Here is a 22,248-nt window from a genome sequence, read left to right as displayed (position 1 = left end):
AGCCTTGAAAATATCCATCACAACTGGACAGCAAATTGCAATAGAGCACAGATTAGACCTTACAACTTGGGTGAGATATAAGGAAGGAAGGAAGGAAGGAAGGAAGGAAGGAAGGAAGGAAGGAAGGAAGGAAGGAAGGAAGGAAGGAAGGAAGGAAGGAAGGAAGGAAGGAAGGAAGGAAGGAAGGAAGGAAGGAAGGAAGGAAGGAAGGAAGGATGTCAGCCACGCCAACTTGGTAAAGACTCTTGAATTCATTGTTTACTTAAGTACAATTTACTAAAGTTACAATGAAAGCAAAGCTGGATCTAAACTTTCACATCCAAATCATCTGGTTAACTTTTCCTTCCCCTCCCCCCAACTGTCCAATTACATTCAAACAACTTGTTTTTATAACATAGGAAGGAAGGAAGGAAGGAAGGGAGGGAGGAAGGGAGGGTCATCAGTGGTACTCCAAACACCATTAAAGGAAAGCAGCCAATCAGTAGAAAAGGATCCTATCAATAGAAAACAGCAACCAATTCCAGCTAGCAGAATCCCAATAGCACATGCGATTGGAACAAGGAACAGCTATGTTGATAGACATCAGGTGACAATTTACTTACTCCAGAGCTTCCTGCCTCTCTTTCCGTTTTTCTTCTTTTGCTCGTTGCTTTTCAGCTTTCTCTTTTTCATCTTTCTCCTTTTTCTCCCTCCTTTCTTTATCCTTCAGCTCCTTCTCTTCCTCTTTCTTCCTCTTTGTCTCCTCTCGGGCACGTTCCTTTGCAACCTGGGCTTCCTTTTTCAGCTGTCTCTTCTCCTCCCGTTCAGCTTCCAGCTTCTGAAGTTTTTCTGCACGCTCTTGGTCCTTTAAAATAAAAGAGAGAGAGAGAGAACAGAAAAGACTTTTAGGGGGAATTCTTGACCCTGTCATATCCCCGCAGTAGAGCAGTGCAATATATATTAACAGGCAACAGGTTGCCTCAACTTACAACCTTCCTTTTAGTGACTGTTTCAAGTTATATAATAGCACCCTTCTTCGCCTTGGTGTCAACACATCACTCGAGCCATTAAATGGGACCCACCCCACTCTGCATTGCCCAGGCCCGCTGGCAGAACCAGGTCCTCAGTGCCTTCCAGAAGAGTGTTAGAGTGGGAGCCATTCTAAAGTCCGGAGGGAATGACGTTCCAGAGAGAAAGGGAGCCACCAGGGAGAAGGCCCTTCTGGGTCCCATCAGGTGTATCTCCCTAGGCTAGAGGATGGGACCCGCAACATTTCTTGCCTTGGTCACTGAACAAAAGGTTATTAAGGGGAGATTACTGGCATGTTCATAGAGTGAATGAATAAAACCTTCCACATCATAGAATAACAGAGTTGGAAGGGACATGACTGGAGGTTTTCTAGTCCAACCTCCTGCTCAGGACGTACCATAACCCAATGGAAAGGTTTAAACTCGTGCAACTATCTGCATAGCCGATTCATTCTGTCCTCTTTTTAAAATTATCTGTCCTTCAACATTAAAACGAAATTCTATTAACACTGGGAGAACTTCTTTCAAGTATTGGTATAGTTGCCACACTCAAATCCTTTCCTGGTTTGCTACTTTTTTTGTTCTGTTTTTATACCTGTGGGAAATAACATGGCTACTGTAGCTGGAAGGTGGGAAAGACTCAGAACAACACTGTCACTTTGTTAATATTGAAACAAAGAAATAATTAAGTAACTTAAAAGGAGCTATACATTTTGTTTCATGGTGTAACATTCTGCCAACCCTCGCCTTTCTTGGCACTAAATATATTCTTATCCTTATCACTCTAATAGGAGGAAGTTTTCACGGGACTTCTGAAGCTCATTCCAACCTGTCCCTCCTACCCCACCCTCACTTCCAAAATAATTGTTCCTGTAGTTTCCTCAAAGAGTCTTGCTTTTAAAAAAAGGTATTAGTTTTCAGCAAAAGATAAAACACAAAAAAGCAAAACAGAGATGAAAAAATAAGTAAGCAAAATCAAGAGTGCAAAATAAGGCAAAGAAAGAATAAATCCCAACTTTTTTCGGTACAGATGCCGATATAAAATACATTGATCTCATATTCTAAAACAAACAAGGTATTTCGATAAATCATAAACTGTGCGAATCATCCAATCCCAAAATTAAATCTTAATTTCTTTCTGTTTCTAGCAAGAGGTCCAATAATGGTTTCAAATAGAAACAAAGATCTTTTCTTTAGACAAAGCAGTCCGTTTAAGAGGTGCCTTGCTTTGATTGGAAATTATACCATCCAACCCCATAACAGACTAAAAACATCCCCTGTCCCACTTGACCCTGGATATTACCAAGTCCACAAATAGTTGTGTCAAACAACATCTTTGATTATACAAAGTGGCACTTCCAAAGTAGCATTTTAGCCATAAACACCTGGAAGACATAGGATGATGGAAGAGGCCTTTTAAGCCAGGCCACGTTCAATCTGATTTAATATTGTCTTTCCCAGAATTTAAGTCTTTTCTGGCCTAGCTGGAGATGTCGGCATAAGAAACTAGGACTTTTTCTGCCTGCAGCTCTGCTGAGCTGTTTCGGTGGAGAAAACTTACAATTTATTAGAGATGTGCATGCGTGGAAAACGCTGTGGAACCAGAACTTCAGACCTCAAAAAAGTAGAAAATCTGTTACTCATTAATGCAGGCATTTCTCAGGCTTCTGGGCTTGAACAGCCAGAGTGCCAAAGTCACTGGTGATGTGTCACCATCTCTGAGCAACCAGAGATCATTCTTCTCCAGGATGATGACCGGTAATTAAAGTAGATCAAATTTTAATGAGTTTTCACGAAAGCTTTATAAAAAACAAACCCTCAGGCTGCTTCAGTGATGACCAAAGAAATACTGTCATTAAAACTATTTATTACTGTCTTCTGCATCACGTTCTTAAGTCTGCACACTTTCACTTTTCAGCAAGTAAATTCAGTTAGTCTCACCCTCTGTAGCTTGAGTTTCTCCTTCTCCTCAGAACTTCGATGGACCTTTGAAGAAGCCTGAAATGGGAAAGATGGAGCAGGTTATGCCATCAACATTTCTTTCAAGCAATCAAAACGGAGCCTAGGATTTATACAGAGCACAAACCATAATGGGGGGTCTGGGGTCATGAAAGCCCTACCCTTCTGCAAGCTGTAACTTACAGCGTAATTCAACAAACCATGATTAAAAGAATTGTGGTTCAGCAGAGTGGTCCCCAACCTTTGCAGCATGGCAGCCCGCCTGGAGGGTGGAAAGGAGAGGAGAACTGGGTCGTGCACTGGGCTGGTGCACATGCAGGCAACCCTTGCACGAGTGGTAGGCTGGTGTGCACACATGGGACTGCCTGCCGGCCCATCACTCAAGCAAGTTGAGCTGCATGTGTGCGTGCACTTTGGCCAACCGCTCACACGGCCGAATTCCGAATAGGCCACGGGCCGGTGGTGAGCTGTAGCCGAGGGATTGGGGACCCCTGGTTTAGCATGAAGCGTGAGTCAGACCAAAGAGTCATTTTTGGCATGTTTAAAGACGGACAGAAGTATTATGGCATAATGCAGTGATCTGAATTCCTCATCTGTATTTTAAGAAAGGAGAGGAAACACAGAGAAACACTGACGGCAGAGTCAGGTGAGGTTACACCCATCATCTTCAGAAATTCTAACATTAAAAAAAAAACAATTTTAGGTAAGGCGATTAAAAAAGCAACTTTGAGATATGAAATCTGCAATGAATTCCAGCCCTGAAACATGGGTAAGGAAACCAAAAAGCCCTCCTCAATCAGAGACCGGCTGGGACTACACCTCTTGTTCTGCAGCTACAGGGAGTTTTCAATTTATGATCACAATGGAGCCAGGAATTTTGATCGTAAGTTGTTGGGGGTCATAAGTCGAGGTACCAACTGACTGGACTCAAGCTTCCAACCATTTTTATAAGAGTCATAAGCTGAGTCACCATGGCTGTGAAGTGAATCTAAAAAAAGTCTATATGAATAAATACGAGTTTCATTTTGTCATCATGGCAAACAAGCAAACTAAAAATACTTATTTGTAATAGGGTTTAAATCTGAATGTTTTGGAGGGTGATGAAAGGATGGAGAATTATGTTCTGCAATGTTTGAGGGTTGCTATTCTGGCTATCTTTCAAATGAAAAAATAACCCTGCCTCCCAATTCTACTTGAATAGAATAAACCTGAGAAAACATACCCTCTTTAACTTTAAACAGAGCCAGTAAAAAAGGTAATTTTGGGAGCAGTAGAGAACTAACCCAACACAATTTGATCTAAATTTATATGAAGGCAAGAATCTTCTCCAATTCTTTCCGTGAAGGTTGTTAATTCCAGTCTTGGACCCATTAAAGATAAAGATAAATAAAGATAAATTTATTTATTGTCATTGTGCTCAGGAACCTGAGAACAACGAAATAAGGTGCTCTTTCGCAACATACAACTAAACAACACCAAAAGATGTATACAAATAACAATATAAAACAAATTAAAACAAATAACAATTTAAAAACTGTACAACCAGGATATATGTGTTAAGACCACCAGATTCATAACTCTGCATTTAACCTGATCACAGCACTTGGGTAAAAGCTATGTTGAAATCTACTTGTCTTGTCTTAGTTGAACAACAACAACAACAACAACAACAAAGGCAGTAAACTAACTTAGAATTGCCACAAGTGCATTCTGTACTGGCACCACGGCTTCCCTCAAAGACTTTCCAATTCTTATTTGAAATCAAGAAAACAAGACTTGCCAGTTAACTAAGTTTTGGCTAACAGAACAATTCACGACTTTGTTTCAAGCTAAGGAAGAGCAACAAACGAATCCCAAAGGCTTGTGAATAAACTACTTCCCAAAAACAATACAGGCCATTCTAAGTATTACATGGAAAGTTTAATGACATAATAGCTATCTTAAAACACACACACAAATATACAATAAGTAACATGCCACGTTGCACAGGCAGTTCAGAGACCCAATAACAACCAGAGAAGTTTTTTTAAAAAAAAAAACACACACACACACACACACACACAAACACAGCAATACAGGACCACTTTGGAGAAGTTGACATGCAACACACTGATTTATGCAATACACTAAGTCAGTAGCAAGTAGACCACAACCTACTTCTTAGTAAGCTAGAAAAAAGTGGAATAGATAGCACCACCATTAGATGGACTCGCAACTGGCTGGCAAACCATACTCAACGAATAGTCCTTAATGGGGTCTAAGACTACATGGAGGGAAGGAAGCAGTGGGGTGCCACAAGGTTCAGTCTTAGGCTCAGGACTCTTCAATTAACGACTTAGATGAGGGAATAGAAGGGGAACTTACCAAATTTGCAGATGATACTAAGCTGCAGAAATAGCTAACACCAAAGAAGATGGGCTCAAGATCCAGATGGATCTTGACAGACTCGAACCCTGGGCCCCATCTAGCAAAATAAAATTCAATGGAGAGAAAAGGAAAGTCCTACACTTAGGCAAGAAAAACCAAAAATACACATATAGACTGGGTGAAACCAGGCTCAATAGCAGGAACTGGAACAGGGATCTTGGAGTCTTAGTGGACAACCAGCTAAATAGGAGCCAGCCGTGTGCAGCAGCAGCCAAAAAAGCTAATGCAATCCTAAATTGTATTAAGAGAGGGATACAATCGAGATCAAGGGAAGTACTAATACCGCTCTATAAAGCCTTAGTAAGACCACACCTAGAGTACTGCATCGTTTTGTTCACCACATTATAAAAAAGATGTTGAGACTGTAGAAAAAGTGCAGAGAAGAGCAACCAGGATGATGAGGCTAAAACATACAATGAATGGTTGCAGGAACTGGGCTTGGCTAGTCTAGTAAAGAAAAGGACCAGGGGAGACATGATAGTGGTCTTCCTATATTTGAGGGGCTGCCCCAGAGAGGAGGAAGGGGTCAATCTATTTTCTAAAGCCCCTGAACGCCAGACAAGGAATAAAGGATGGAAACTGAACAAGGAGAGATTCAACCTGGAAATAAGGAGGAATTTTCTGACAGGGAGAACAATCCACCCATGGAACAGAAGTTGCCCTCGGAAGTTGTGGGAGCTTCATCACTGGAGGCTTTTCAAGAAGAGATTGGACTGCCATCTGTCAGAAATAGTGTAGGGTCTCCCGCTTAGGCGGGGGGTTGGACTAGATGAACTACAAGGTCCCTTCCAACTCTGATTATCTGTTATCTGAATGAACCTTGGCTCACATACAGTGGATCCAGCTGCCCATTTGCTTATGGAGTTAGGTTAGTGTTTGTAATTTTGAAGCCTTTGAACGTTTCTGATTCGAAGGAGGTTTTTTAAGAAGCAAATGGTATGGTTTTAGCATTGCAGAACACAGGCATAGATGTATACTAGTTAGAAGATGTCTCCTTCTATGTAAATTTCATTTAACATTGTACAGGGATAAATTTAGCAACTGGACTTTGTGCTTTCCACAGTCCATAATCCTCCACTTGCAACCATTCATTTAGTGACCATTCAAAGTTATAACAGCAGTGAAAAAAAGGACAGGACCATTTTTCATATTTAATCTCCAGTCATTGGATTAGAAGTGGGATGCTTGGCAAGTGGCATGTATTCATGATGGCTGTACTGTCCCCGGGTCACGTCATCGCCATTTGTAACCTTCCCAGCCGGCTTCTGACAAGCAAAGGCAGTGGGGGTGTAGAGAGTTAGCACCCACCCCTCTCCTAGAAGAATGAAATATTTTGGAGAAATATTAAAAAGGCAGAATATTATATTTCCCTGGATGAGGAATGGGGAAAGATGCTCTTGGAAAGCAGCCCTCACCTTTCTTAATAGCCCACAGATGTCAGCACTTAAGAGATGAGGAGACAGGGAGCTCTATCCGTAAGCAAATACCCTCACCCAAAATCCAACAAAGGTAGGATTAGCCCTCAGCCACAATGGGAGTTGCCCAAAGCCCCTTCATTGCATCAGCAGTCCAAAGTTTAACCAAACTTAGCTCAGACAAACTCCTAGGATTTGCACTTTGCCTATAGAGCCAGCTAAGGCCCCTACAACAGCCAACAGAATACGTGTTCTTGTACAGGAACAGGATGTTCAAGAGCAAAGCCCAAGAGAAGGTATCCAAACCCATCACCCTCAACTCCATGTGGTCGGCTGCCCAGAATCACACATGCTCGGTGGTTCGGCTTCCTCCATAAATGGACCTTCTTTCCAATCAGCCTCCATTTTGTCTCCCGGCTTGGAAGTGGACCTGGACATTTCTTCCAACAGGGAAACCAGATTTGCTTAACGACCGCACGCTTCACTTAACAACTGCAGAGATTCACTTAACTGTCACAAAAAAAGTTGTAAAATGAGGCACAACTCACGGAACAACTCCCTTGCTTAGTAACAGGGATTTCGGGCTCAATTGTGATGGTAAGCCAAGGACTACTTGTAGAGAAAGTACGTCTGTTGACTCAGCGTTAAATTCTCTATACAAAGAGTGGATATTATAACAAGGCCTAATAACGCCTTAAAAACAAACATATCAAGCTGTATTATAGCATACAATCCTATTACTCTTCACCTAGTAAATTTTGGCTGGTAGCTTAGACATTCCTACAAAGGAATTTCCAAATTGTTTCCTGAAACAATTTTTTTAAAAAAAATACCGACTTACATTATTCCACTAGAAGTTATCTATAGATAACGTTTAATGGCCATAATTAAGGAAATTCCACACCACAAGCTGTTCACTTTGGATTGTTTCCTTCCCTATCACGCCCACATGGTATCTGTTCTGTGGAACAGCTAGTTCTGTGGAAATTTCCCTGGGGTTTCCTTCAGGGAAACAGAAAATTTTGAGCCTTTGTTCTCAACAGGGGCCACTTACTGTGTTAATTTTTCTTTTATGGATACTAGTGCTATATCGAGAGCCAGTTTAGTGTAGTGGTTAAAATACCAGGCTAGAAACCATGAGATTGTAAATTCTAGTCCTGGCTTGGGCATGAAACCTGCTGAGTGACCTTGGACCAGTCGCTTTCAGCCCTAGGAAGGAGGCAAACCATTCCTGAAATTTTGCCAAGATGACTGCAGAGTCTTATCCAGGCAGCCATCAAGAGTCAACATTGACTGGAAGGCGAGTGGACCTGCAAACACAGCTACTTCATTAATACAATGCACCTCCTGCACTGCAGATTTTCATAGGCATCATTTCAAACCGTATTCCTTCCTTCTTGCGCCCTAAAATCCACTCTCATTCTCCAGATCAAATCCAATAATAGGAGTAATAGATTGAGGCCAGCTCAGAAAATCTGAGCAGTTTTAGTTGTGAGAGTTGGGCAGCATATACATTTAATATATTATTATAATGCAGATGGGCTCAGTTTTCATAGTTTTCTAATCCTGTGTGCTAGTGTGAAAAGATTTCCATTTCATATTACAGGTAGTCCTCGACTTACAACAGTTCATTTAGTGACCAGTTACAACGGCACTGAAAAAAGTGACTTATAACCATTTTTCACACTTATGACCGTTGCAGCATCCTCATGATTATGTGATTTACATTCGGATGCTTGACAACTGACTCATATTTATGACTCACATGATCAGCATTTATAGATACTTGGCAGCAGGCTCATATTTATGACGGTCGCAGTGTCCAAGAGTTATGTGGTCCCCTTTTGCGACCTTCCGACAAGCAAAGTCAATGGGGAAGCCAGATTCACTTAACAACCAGGTTACTAATGTAAGAACTGCAGTGATTCATTTAACAAATATGGTGAGAAGTCATAAAATGGATCCAAACTCACTTAACAAATTTTTCACAACATAAATTTTGGGCCCAACTGTGGTCGTTAAATGAAGGACTAAATGTTTTCAATTCCTAAAACTGCATGATCTTATAAAACTGTTCACCTCTTTCATAAAAGATCTGTCAGCACCTTATCACACTCAGGAAGAAGCCAAAATCAATTTTCAAGTTAAAAAAAAGCTTCATTGTATCTCATATTATTATCTTAGCAGGCTTCTGTTCATGCAACAGGGTTTTAAGAAGAGACTGAACTTGTCTTAAATTGTATAGGGTCACCTTCTAGGGCGGGGGGGGGAAAACTCCCCCCCCGAGCCACAACCCCCCCGCGGGTCTTTTTAAAACCCCCCCCCCCAAAATGGGAAAAAAAAAAATTTTTTTGATTTGAATGACCCTGGGCTGGACTGGAAGACCTCCAAGATCCCTTCCAGCTCTATTCTGATTGATTGGTTTCTCTTCAGAGCCTTCTTGTATTCCAAATCTCTTTCCAATTATTTAGAGAAGAATGTGCAGGAATTTACTAAGGAATAATCAGACATTTCATAAGAAGTTGCCGTTCAAATATTTGTCAAGAAAGCTTTTCCTCTGCATAAAACTGCCGTAATATATTCAGTACCTGCTCTCAGCTTCAACTTCACCCAGATTGTCATGCAGAAAAATCTACTGATGTGGCTGCTAAGGGTCAACAACACGAGACATAATCAGTGTTGATTAAACCAATCCATCCTGAATTAATGTACTGTGCAAACTAAGAAAATGGGTTATTTTTATATTACCCAGAGAAAAACTGTAAAATGGCAACATCCAACTATTTTTATCTAAATACAGATAGTTCTCAACACAATTTCCACTGCTAAGCAAGGCAGTTAAGTCATGCCTAATTTTACCGTTTGTTCAGCAAATCACTGGAGTTATTGAATCACGTGGTCATTAAACAACCATTGACTTTGCTTGCTGGAAATCAGCTGGGATGGTTGCAAATGGAAGTCACATGACCACAGGACAGTGTAACCATCATAAATGCATGCTGGTTGCCAAGTGCCTATATTTTAATCATGTGACCATGGGGATGCTGCAGCGGCCGTAAGTGTGAAGACCAGCTGTAAGTCATTTTTTTTCAATCCTGCTGTAACTTAAAACACTCGCTAAATGAATAATTGTGAGCCAAGCCTGTAAAAGCAGAATTTGTTTTAGATCAATGACAAAGGCAAGAGTTAGCAAAAACAGCAATTATCTTCAGACTGCTAAGAGTTTATCTTGTCCAAACAAATTATAGTTAGTCCTTGACGTACGACCACAATTGACCCCAAAATTTCCATTGCTAAGTGAGACAGTTAAGTGAGTTTTGCCCCATTTTACGACCTTTTTCTACAGTTAAGTGAATCACTGCAGTTGTTAAGTGAGTGACACCTTTGTTAAGTAAACCTGTCTTCTCCCATTGACTTTGCTCGTCAGAAAGTCGCAAAAGGGGATCACGTGACCCGGGGATATTGCGACCGTCGTAAATACGAGTCAGTTGCCAAGAGTCTGAATTTTGATCACGTGACTGTGGGGATGCTGTAATGGTCGTTAAGTGTGAAAAATGTTCCTAAGTCACTTTTCTCCGTGCTTCTGTAACTTTGAACAGTCACTAAACCGTTAACGGTTGTAAGTCGAGGACTAACTGCAATATTGGCCACGATGTGGCTTTCCCACAAGGGACACTAACCTTCCACACCGGTGTTGAAGCAGCTAGTGGATTAACGTTGTGCTCCTTGGTCGCCTGAGACTCAGGGGAGCTGGTGAGAGAGAGAGAACTTGAGGAGGAATTGGTACACGGCGTCTCCTCTTCGGGACAGGACTCCAGGGTTTCGTTTTCAGAGTTTGTGCTTCTTTCCAAAGCTGCAGCTTGAGGAGATCTGCTGACCAAGATGTCCTCCAGAACCACGACTGGCATTTTCCGTTCAAATATGACATTCTGAGGTTTATCCTCTGTGGAAATATTAGTTTCTAGCCCAGTGGATGCCGCGCTTGGTAATTCCTTATCTGTTATATCTAAGCCGGTTTCTAAACAAGGATCCACCTCCTGGGCGTTGCAAGAGGAATCTGGGGACGTGGCCTGGCCTTCTTTCTCCTTTGGGGTTCCCCCCGGAGATGCTACTCGGACGCTGGACTCGGTGCGACCCGTGTCCTCATCCAGCCTGTGAGGAGGGTCATCCGTCAAGTCTATGAAGAGCCGAGACTGACTTGTATCATTTTTTATACTTATCTTCACAAAGTTATCTAGGGGACCCTTGCCATTAACCAGTTTTGGAACAAGGGATTCAGTTTCTTCCTCGCAACTGTTTTCCACATTGTCCGACAATGGATGCGGCGAGTCAGGGTAGGCTGCGTTTTGATCGAGGGCGTTCTGCACGCTCCTGGCTTTTTTCACTTCGGGATTTGTGTCGTTTTTCTCCTTTGGTATGGGATTCAAGCGTTTGAAGGGCAGTCGAGCTGGAATAATAAGACCGATAAAATGAATATTATTGCTATTTAATTTCTGCGGCTTCCCATCTCATCTAAGCAGTGCTGGGCAGCCCACAACAGATAAAAGCAACAATCCGATAAAACCAGTTTGAAACAAACCAATACACAAACATATAAAGCGATCAACGATCATTGTAAAGTAATAATCATGATCAACAGCGGCATCCATTTTTTAATCAGCTCAATCCCTGGGGTAGTTTACAACTGATTTTTATTTCCTACCTCAAATTGTGTGTAACATGCAGATCCATCTCCTTCATAAAAATGGAAAATTAAACAACCAGCATCACACTATAGCCTATATGGGGTAGTATGCTTGGCATATATTAAAGTACTTGATTCCTTGGGCCAGTCTCTCTCTCAGCCCAACTCACCTCATAGAGTGGTTGTTCTTGGGAAAATAAGACTATTAGGTAACCGCTTAGAGTAGGGGTGTCAACTCCCATTGTCACGTGACGTATCGGGACTTTTTCCCCCTTCGCTAAACTGGGCGTGGCCAGTGCACGACGCATCCATCCCGCGGGCTGGGAGTTTGACAGCCCTGGCTTAGAGAGTGCTGTAAAGCACTGTGAAGCAGTATATAAGTCCAAGTGCTATTGCTATTACTCTGCTTGCAACCTTGAATTATATAAAAAGGCTGAATAAAAAAGTAATGATGTTACCTAAATCAAATATCAATATTTCCTAAATCAAAATATATGTATCTTTCTGGCACAGGACAGTCTCTTGACATCTGATCAAGAAAGGAATCTTGAAGAGGAAAAACAATGTCCACTAAAAGCTACAAATTCCTCTGAGAAAGGAAAATGTTACGCGGGATCATGAATGGAATTTATCACCCAACATATGCTTGATAAAAAAAGACTACTATTGAGATAAGAATGCTACCAAATGGTGTTAAGACTAATTCACAACCTTTTCCTTTAGATGGACTATCACCAATATCATCAAAAGCTTTAGAGGATTATCACACAAGCTAAAAATCAGCAATGGAAAAAGCCTGCAGATATTATACATAAATCTTTTTCAACTGACATCCAAACTCCAAATTAAATAAACATTTTATTTTTCAATATCACAAATTAGCATTGTTGCCAAATCCCTTGAGATGTTTGTGTTCCCACTTACACAAATAATATTTTGGTTGCTCAACACCCATATCCAGGGCTACTTAAATTGTCGGGCTCTTGAGGGAACTGAGGGTTATTCTTTTTCACACAGAATTCTTCCAGGGTTCTCAGTTAGCAAGATTTATTGAGAAAAGTTTGGATTACAAGAATTCTAGCAAAACTGTTTTCCATTTAAAACAATTATAGTTTCATGTATACTGTGGCAGGGTGTGTGTGGTGGGATGTGGTTTGGAGTCCCAGGAGGGAGGGGCTGCTTCTCAGAGGGCAAGGAGACATGAAGCTTGGAAAAAAGTCTGTTAGGCTGGAAGAGGGCAAAAACGGACCCTCCCTATCAGTTCACAGATGTATCTGTAGTTGTGCAGATAATGGTGTGAGTCTGGCAAGATTCTATCTGTAGGCGAACAAAACTACTCAGTCTTGGTTTGTGACACTTGACAAAAGTTTCTGATTGTCTTTCTGCCAGTAATCCATCAAGGAGATAGATCTCCTCACTAACAATAGAGAAGCTTGTGACTCTACTATAGTTAAGATTATAGTCCCCAGATTCTTTGTCAGTCTGGCAACCAATATTTATGGATGTATTCTCAGGGCCCATCAGTGGACCCTGGACCACAGATAACTGAATTTGGATAGGAGGAACAAAAATGTATAGTGTAAGGCTAAGGAGTGCAGGGTTCAAAGGTGGACATTTTTTTCCTCTAGTAAAATACCAGAAGCTGGAGTCAGCCAAAATAACTATACTGAGAGAAACTGAACAGGTATTCTTTTTTTTTAAAAGGGCATAATTAAACCATGGAATTCACTTCTATCAAATGGAGCAATGGCAACTCGGATAGCTCTGAAGGGGGATTAGACAAATTCATGGGAAAACAAAGAGGTTGAAGGCTGCGAAGGATGGCGGATACACACTATCATCTATATCGCAGTCATTGAAACTTCTTGGTAGGAGTCGCTAGGGAACACAAGTGGGAAAGTATCACACTGGGCTTCCCCCAGCATTTGCCTGAACAGTGTGGTGGGAAGATGCTGGATGAGAAGGGCTTTTTTGAAACATAGGAAACTGGGGACAAAAGGAAGACCTTTTTTGAGAGCACATGTATTCTTCAAGTCAGCAGAGCCTTGTAGAACATGATTTAAAATTTAACTAAGCCTAGACTAGGGGTGTCAAACTCGATTTCACTGAGGGCCACAATGGGGTTTGATCTTTTTTTTTGGGGGGGGGGCGGATGAGCGTGGCCAGCTTGATGTCACTTGCGCTGGGGCGCCTGTGGAGGCCCAAGCACTCTGCCAGCGAAAACGGGCTCCTGAGCTCCGTTTTTGGCTACAACAGCCTCCTGCAACCCTCTACCAGTGAAAATGGAGTTCAGAAGGGCTGCTCTCCGGAACTCCATTTTCGCTGGCAGAGGCACCACTGGCTAGTCCTTTGCTGTTTCCAGGGCAACCCCTTGGGCCAGATCTAAGCACTCTGCGGGCTGGATCCAGCCCCCAGGCTTGAGTTTCACAGCCCTGGCCTAGACTCTACTATAGTTTCTCAATCTGAAATAATTTTTTGATTCGGCCTTCAGTTAGAAGGAAATATTGTTGAATGCTAAAATTATGTTGTATTTTGGGTTTTGTCTCTGTAAGCCATCCACAAATCTATTAATAGCCATGCAAATATATCCAAACTTTATTGACAATTAAATTTACTACTATTAAGGCACAGAAAATGCTGTTAATTTAAGACACAGAAAATGCTGTTAATTTAGCTCCAAAAAGGACTTTTGATAACTTCAAAAACATAAAGCTATCAATACCAACTAAGAGCTTGGTGGTTTTGTATCCACCATATTTTGTCTGGAACAAGAGGCAAATAATATAGCTGAATTCAGACATAACATTAAGCAATGTAGTTACTTCCTTTTGACTGATATACGAAGCAGGTTACAGGCCTCATTAAACCATGATTGTGACAAGTTAAATTGAATGATAGTGACAAGAATGAATCCAACTTGGTTATTCCACATACAAAGTATAACAATGTAGTGTAACATTTGACCTGTTAATATGAGTCCCTAGATTCTTAGGTACAGTGAGCTATCATCACTCATCCCACAGTTCAAGGAAGTACAGGTAGTCCTCAAGTTACAACCATTCATTTAGTGACCATTTAAAGTTACAACAGCAGGGGGGGAAATGACTTGTGACCAATTATTCACACTTAAAACTGTTACAGCATCCCCATGGTCAAATGATCAGAATATGGATGCTGGGAAACTGACTCATATTTATGACAGTTGCAGTGTCCCAGCGACATATGATCATCTTTTGCAGCCTTCTGACAAGCAAGGTCAATGAGGAAGCCAGATTCACTTAATAACTACAATGATCCACTTAACTGTGCCAAGAAAGGCAATAAAATGGAAGTCACTTAATAACCGTCTGGCAAAGGAAGAGTAATTTTGGCCTCTTGTGGTCGAGAATTACCTATATTTTTGAAGGAAATCTAGGCTCCTGACTCCGCAGATGTGCTAATGGTTTTAACAGAGGGGATTATTCTGAAGTCACTGCCCATATCAGTGCTGTTCAGGATTCTGTAGTGCAACAAAAACCAAGGTGGACTGATATATTCCACCCCATTGAACAAAGTCAATAGAATAGAAAAACAACCGTTCTCCCCCAATGTCCTTGCACTCCAATTTCTGCAACCCCAGGAAAGAATAAAGTTCTTGAAACACAGAACAGAATGCAAATAGTATTATAAATCCAAGAAATATGAAAAGCATAAAGTTGAAGAACCAGATTATATATTTGAAGATGAAACAATGTACCTTGGATTAGTTTCCGGGCTGGAAATCCTGTTTTATTTCGACACTCCATAGTTGCCTAGCAAAGGCAAATAATAATTAAATTTCCGCATATGTTCAGAATGTAATATTGATCACTTCCGATTATTGATATTGGCCTTCACCCAATCCTTCTTGTGATCACTCAAGTTCTATCCACCCATACACCAAATCCTCCTTGCTATTCAACTACATATTCAACAATATTTAGTTTCTGTTTCCCATTCACCTAACCCACCAAGCACTGCACCTTGTTTAACACAATCCTTCCACATAGACTTGTGTCTAAACTTCTGGACCTTGGGCTTTCTAATTCAATCTGCCTTTGGATTATGGATTGCCTCAGTTTCCCTCAGATACCCCTCCCCTCCCTGCCTCAGTTTCCCCTCAGAGACCCCTCCCAGTTCCCTGCCTGTTTCCCTCAGAGACCCCTCCCTCCCTCCCTCAGTTTCCCTCAGAGACCCCTCCCTCCCTGCCTGTTTCCCCTCAGAGACCCCTCCCCTCCCTGCCTCAGTTTCCCTCAGAGACCCTCCCCTCCCTGCCTCAGTTTCCCTCAGAGACCCCTCCTCCCTGCCTCAGTTTCCCTCAGAGACCCCTCCTGCCTCAGTTCCCCTCAGAGACCCCTCCCCTCCCTGCCTCAGTTTCCCCTCAGAGACCCCTCCCCTCCCTGCCTCAGTTTCCCCTCAGAGACCCCTCCCCTCCTGCCTCAGTTTCCCCTCAGAGACCCTCCCCCTCCCTGCCTCAGTTTCCCCTCAGAGACCCCTCCTCCCCTGCCTCAGTTTCCCTCAGAGACCCCTCCCCTCCCTGCCTCAGTTTCCCCTCAGAGACCCCTCCCTCCCTGCCTCAGTTTCCCTCAGAGACCCTCCTCCTGCCTCAGTTTCCCTCAGCCCCCCCCTCCCTGCCTCAGTTTCCCTCAGAGACCCCTCCCCTCCTGCCTCAGTTTCCCCTCAGAGACCCCTCCCCTCCCTGCCTCAGTTTCCCCTCAGAGACCCCTCCCCTCCCTGCCTCAGTTTCCCTCAGAGACCCCTCCTCCCTGCCTCAGTTTCCCCTCAGAGACCCCCTCCCTCCCTCCAGTTTCCCTCAGAGCCCCCTCCCTCCCAGTTTCCCTCAGAGACCCCCTCCCTCCTCAGTTTCCCCTCAGAGACCCCTCCCCTCCTGCCTCAGTTTCCCCTCAGAGACCCCTCCTCCCTGCCTGTTTCCCCTCAGAGACCCCCTCCCTCCCTTCCTCAGTTTCCCTCAGAGACCCCTCCCCTCCCTCCCTCAGTTTCCCCTCAGAGACCCCCTCCCCTCCCTGCCTCAGTTTCCCCTCAGAGACCCCCCCTCCCTGCCTCAGTTTCCCCTCAGAGACCCCTCCCCTCCCTGCCTCAGTTTCCCCTCAGAGACCCCCCCCTCCCTGCCTCAGTTTCCCCTCAGAGACCCCTCCCCTCCCTGCCTCAGTTTCCCCTCAGAGACCCCCTCCTCCCTGCCTCAGTTTCCCCTCAGAGACCCCCTCCCCTCCCTCCTGTTTCCCTCAGACCCCTCCTCCTCCCTCAGTTTCCCCTCAAGACCCCTCCCCTCCCTGCCTCAGTTTCTCGAGACCCTCCTCCCCTCAGTTTCCCTCAGAGACCCCTCCCCTCCTGCCTCAGTTTCCCCTCAGAGACCCCTCCTCCCTGCCTCAGTTTCCCTCAGAGACCCCTCCCCTCCCTGCCTCAGTTTCCCTCAGAGACCCTCCCCTCCCTGCCTCAGTTTCCCCTCAGAGACCCCTCCCTCCCTGCCTCAGTTTCCCCTCAGAGACCCCTCCCTCCCTGCCTCAGTTTCCCCTCAGAGACCCCTCCCTCCCTGCCTCAGTTTCCCTCAGAGACCCCTCCTGCCTCCCTCAGGCCTCAGTTTCCCCTCAGAGACCCCTCCTCCCTGCCTCAGTTTCCCTCAGAGACCCCTCCTCCCTGCCTCAGTTTCCCCTCAGAGACCCCTCCCTCCCTGCCTCAGTTTCCCTCAGAGACCCCTCCCCTCCCTGCCTCAGTTTCCCCTCAGAGACCCCTCCTCCTGCCTCAGTTTCCCTCAGAGACCCCTCCCCCCCTGCCTGTTTCCCTCAGAGACCCCCCCCTCCCTGCCTCAGTTTCCCTCAGAGACCCCTCCCCTCCCTGCCTCAGTTTCCCCTCAGAGACCCCCTCCTCCCTGCCTCAGTTTCCCCTCAGAGACCCCCCCTCCCTGCCTCAGTTTCCCCTCAGAGACCCCCTCCCTCCTGCCTCAGTTTCCCCTCAGAGACCCCTCCCTCCCTGCCTCAGTTTCCCTCAGAGACCCCCTCCCTCCTGCCTCAGTTTCCCCTCAGAGACCCCCTCCTCCCCAGTTTCCCTCAGAGACCCTCCTCGCCGTTCCCCTCAGAGACCCCTCCCCTCCCTGCCTCAGTTTCCCCTCAGAGACCCCTCCTCCCTGCCTCAGTTTCCCCTCAGAGACCCCCCCTCCCTTCCTCAGTTTCCCTCAGAGACCCCTCCCCTCCTCCTCAGTTTCCCTCAGAGACCCCTCCCCTCCCTGCCTCAGTTCCCTCAGAGACCCCTCCCTCCCTGCCTCAGTTTCCCCTCAGACCCCCTCCCCTCCCTGCCTCAGTTTCCCTCAGAGACCCCTCCCTCCCTGCCTCAGTTTCCCTCAGAGACCCCCTCCCTCCCTCCTCAGTTTCCCTCAGAGACCCCTCCCCTCCCTGCCTCAGTTTCCCCTCAGAGACCCCTCCCCTCCTTCCTCAGTTTCCCTCACAGAGACCCCTCCCTCCCTGCCTCAGTTTCCCTCAGAGACCCCTCCCCTCCCTGCCTCAGTTTCCCCTCAGAGACCCCCCCTCCCTGCCTGTTTCCCTCAGAGACCCCTCCCTCCCTGCCTCAGTTTCCCCTCAGAGACCCCTCCCTCCCTGCCTCAGTTTCCCCTCAGAGACCCCCCCTCCCTGCCTCAGTTTCCCCTCAGAGACCCCCCCCTCCCTGCCTCAGTTTCCCCTCAGAGACCCCTCCTCCCTGCCTCAGTTTCCCCTCAGAGACCCCTCCCTCCCTGCCTCAGTTTCCCTCAGAGACCCCTCCCCTCCCTGCCTCAGTTTCCCCTCAGCCCCCTCCCCTCCCTGCCTCAGTTTCCCTCAGAGACCCCCTCCCTCCCTGCCTCAGTTTCCCCTCAGAGACCCCCTCCCCTCCCTGCCTCAGTTTCCCCTCAGAGACCCCCTCCTCCCTGCCTCAGTTTCCCCTCAGAGACCCCCCTCCCCTCCCTCAGAGCCTCAGTTTCCCTCAGAGACCCCCTCCCTCCCTGCCTCAGTTTCCCTCAGAGACCCCCTCCCGCCTCAGTTTCCCCTCCCCTCCCTGCCTCAGTTTCCCCTCAGAGACCCCTCCCTCCCTGCCTCAGTTTCCCTCAGAGACCCCTCCCTCCCTGCCTGTTTCCCTCAGAGACCCTCCCCTCCCTCCCTCAGTTTCCCCTCAGAGACCCCTCCCCTCCCTGCCTCAGTTTCCCTCAGAGACCCCCCTCCCTGCCTCAGTTTCCCTCAGAGACCCCTCCCTCCCTGCCTCAGTTTCCCTCAGAGACCCCTCCCTCCTCCCTCAGTTTCCCTCAGAGACCCCCTCCCCTCCCTGCCTCAGTTTCCCTCAGAGACCCCTCCCCTCCCTGCCTGTTTCCCTCAGAGACCCCCTCCTCCCTGCCTCAGTTTCCCCTCAGAGACCCCCTCCCCCCTGCCTCAGTTTCCCTCAGAGACCCCCTCCCTCCCTGCCTGTTTCCCTCAGAGACCCCTCCCTCCCTGCCTCAGTTTCCCCTCAGAGACCCCTCCCCTCCCTGCCTCAGTTTCCCCTCAGAGACCCCTCCCTCCCTGCCTGTTTCCCTCAGAGACCCCTCCCCTCCCTGCCTCAGTTTCCCTCAGAGACCCCCTCCCTCCCTGCCTGTTTCCCTCAGAGACCCTCCCCTCCCTGCCTCAGTTTCCCTCAGAGACCCCCTCCCCTCCCTGCCTCAGTTTCCCCTCAGAGACCCCTCCTCCTGCCTGTTTCCCCTCAGAGACCCCTCCCCTCCCTCCCTCAGTTTCCCCTCAGAGACCCCCTCCCTCCCTGCCTCAGTTTCCCCTCAGAGACCCCCCCTCCCTGCCTCAGTTTCCCCTCAGAGACCCCCTCCCCTCCCTGCCTCAGTTTCCCCTCAGAGACCCCCTCCCCTCCCTCCCTCAGTTTCCCCTCAGAGACCCTCCCCTCCCTGCCTCAGTTTCCCTCAGAGACCCCTCCCCTCCCTCCCTCAGTTTCCCCTCAGAGACCCCCCCTCCCTGCCTCAGTTTCCCTCAGAGACCCCCCTCCTCCCTCCCTCAGTTTCCCCTCAGAGACCCCTCCTCCCTGCCTCAGTTTCCCCTCAGAGACCCTCCCTCCCTCCCTCAGTTTCCCCTCAGAGACCCCTCCTCCCTGCCTCAGTTTCCCTCAGAGACCCCTCCCCTCCCTGCCTGTTTCCCCTCAGAGACCCCCCCTCCCTGCCTCAGTTTCCCCTCAGAGACCCCCCTCCCTCCCTGCCTCAGTTTCCCCTCAGAGACCCCTCCCCTCCCTGCCTGTTTCCCCTCAGAGACCCCCTCCCCTCCCTGCCTCAGTTTCCCCTCAGAGACCCCTCCCTCCCTGCCTGTTTCCCTCAGAGACCCCTCCCTCCCTGCCTCAGTTTCCCTCAGAGACCCCCTCCCTCCCTCCCTCAGTTTCCCCTCAGAGACCCCTCCCCTCCCTGCCTGTTTCCCCTCAGAGACCCCCTCCCTCCCTCCCTCAGTTTCCCCTCAGAGACCCCCTCCTCCCTGCCTCAGTTTCCCCTCAGAGACCCCTCCCCTCCCTGCCTCAGTTTCCCCTCAGAGACCCCCCCCCCTCCCTGCCTCAGTTTCCCCTCAGAGACCCCCTCCCTCCCTCCCTCAGTTTCCCTCAGAGACCCCCCCCTCCTGCCTCAGTTTCCCTCAGAGACCCCCTCCTCCCTGCCTGTTTCCCCTCAGAGACCCCTCCCCTCCTGCCTCAGTTTCCCTCAGAGACCCCCTCCCTCCCTGCCTCAGTTTCCCTCAGAGACCCCTCCTTGAACCCCTGCCTCAGTTTCCCCTCCCCCTCCAACCCCCGCATCCACAGGCCCCTCCGGCTCCCCGCCGGTCTCTTTAGTCCCTCACCTGCCCGAGGAGAAGAGCGGCCGGGCTGCGGGAAACCGTCGCTTCCCCTCACATTCGCGAGGGACAACGAAGGCTCGCTGCCTCGGCCGGTCCCATCCGGCTCGCCCTGCGCCCAACCGCCCGCCGGCCCGTCCGCTCGCTCCTCGCTCGTATTTGGCGGGAGTTCTGCCGACCTTCGCGCTCCGGCGCCCTGATAGGGCGGGACGCCGAGCCCACGTGACCCTGCCGGCTGTGCGCGAGGGCGGGAGGAGCGGGAAGCGGCGGCTCGAAATCTCGCGAGAAGCAGCCCCGACGGGAAGGCGCGCTTGGCCCGGGGAGGCTGTGTAGAGATGCGGTGAAAATGAGACGCGTATCGACACTTCCGGTTCTTGAGGGCGTGAGGGGGGGGGCGAAGAAAGGGGCCAAAAAGAGCGTCCTCCTTTTTCTGCAGCCGGGCGCCCGCTATTTATTTATTTATTTTATTTATTTGATTTGCCAATTGTTTACAAGATAATAAGTATAAGCGTATACATAGCTGTGAATACATGAAATGGGTACATATAAGAAAAATAAAGAATAATAAGAGAAACAATAGGACAGGGACGGTAGGCACGTTGGTGCGCTTATGCACGCCCCTACAGACCTCTTAGGAAAGGGGTGAGGTCAATAGTAGACAGTCTAAGGTTAAAGTTTTTGGGGTTTGGGGAAGAGACTACAGAGTCGGGTAGAGTATTCCAGAGATTGACCACTCTATTGCTGAAGTCGTATTTCCTGCAATCAAGTTTGGTGCAGTTAACTTTGAGTTTGTATCTATTGTGTGCTCTTGTGTTGTTATGGTTGAAGCTGAAGTATTCATTGACAGGTAGGACATTGCAATGTATGATTTTATATACCATGCTTAAGTCAGACCGAAGACGGCGTAATTCAAGGTTTTCTAGTTCTAGAATTTCAAGTCTGGTGGCATAAGGTATTCTACAACGAGTAGAAGAGTGGAGAACTCTCCTTGTGAAATATTTGTGAAGACCTAGTTACCTTGGTCTTCCCAAATTTCCAGGAGGGGAGGTTGTCCTTTATGTAGGGTGTATTGGAGGGGTCACCCTTTGAGAGCTCTATGCAACGAAATTTCATTTTAATGAAATTAAAATGTGCACTCAGTGACCATAAAGTTATTCTAAGTCTGGGCAAAAGAATATTCTAAATCCAAGACATAGGAAGGGCAGCAAGATGGAAAGCTGGAGGCACGTTTCATTTAACGGAACAGCAGAGTTAGAAGGGACCTTGGAGGTCTTCTAGTCCAACCCCTCCTTGCTCAAGCAGGAGACCCCATACCATTTCAGACAAGACTTAGAATAACTTTATTGTCACTTTGAATGTACACTAATGGTTGTCCAGTCTCTTGTTTAAAAAGTCCACTGTTGGAGCACCCTCAACTTCTGGAGGCAGGTAGTTCCACTGGTTAATGGTTCTCATTGTTAGGAAGTTTCTCTTTAATTCCAGGTTGCTTCTCTCCTTGGTTGCAAATTCCTTCCACAGCTTCTTGTCCTGCCTTCTGGTGCTTCTGTAAGACCACACCTAGATTACTGCATCCAGTTTTGTTCACCACATTAATAAAAAAAAAGTTGAGACTCTAGAAAGAGTGCAGAGAAGAGCCACCAGGATGATTGAGGGAATTGGAGACTAAAACATACAATGAACAGTTGCAGAAACTGGGCCTGGCTAGTCTAGGGAAGAGAGACATGATAACAGCCTTTCAATATTTGAGGGGCTGCCCCAGAGAGGAGGAAGGGGTCAAGCTATTTTCTAAAGCACCTGAAGGCCAGACAAGGAATAATGGATGGAAACTGAACAAGGAGAGATTCAACCTGGAAATAAGGAGAAACTTTCTGACAGGGAGAACAATCAACCAGTGGAACAGAAGTTGCCCT

The 22,248-nt window shown here is 46.9% G+C and overlaps 1 protein-coding gene across 2 annotated transcripts in view; it reads right to left on the bottom strand.

Annotated features, from left to right (window-relative positions):
* CHAF1A (chromatin assembly factor 1 subunit A) overlaps positions 1-20,577 on the bottom strand; it is a 38,775-nt gene extending 18,198 nt beyond the window's left edge. For both annotated transcript variants that reach the window (XM_087951756.1, XM_087951759.1), the window contains exons 1-5: positions 20,345-20,577; positions 15,229-15,283; positions 10,489-11,255; positions 2,949-3,005; positions 603-844 (exon numbers count right to left, since the gene is read on the bottom strand). In XM_087951756.1, coding sequence (XP_087807882.1) covers positions 603-844; positions 2,949-3,005; positions 10,489-11,255; positions 15,229-15,277 — 1,115 coding nt within the window. In that variant the 5' untranslated portion in view covers positions 15,278-15,283; positions 20,345-20,577. The remainder of the gene's footprint in view (positions 1-602; positions 845-2,948; positions 3,006-10,488; positions 11,256-15,228; positions 15,284-20,344) is intronic.
* Between the last annotated feature and the right edge of the window lie 1,671 nt (positions 20,578-22,248).

This window comes from Notechis scutatus, chromosome 1 (genome assembly GCF_049901735.1).
Source record: "Notechis scutatus isolate UNSWTSFEM ecotype Mainland chromosome 1, rNotScu1.2, whole genome shotgun sequence".
Taxonomy (NCBI): domain Eukaryota; kingdom Metazoa; phylum Chordata; class Lepidosauria; order Squamata; family Elapidae; genus Notechis; species Notechis scutatus.
The sequence above is the reverse complement of the archived record's forward strand: the minus strand, read 5'-3'. Positions and strand labels throughout refer to the sequence as shown.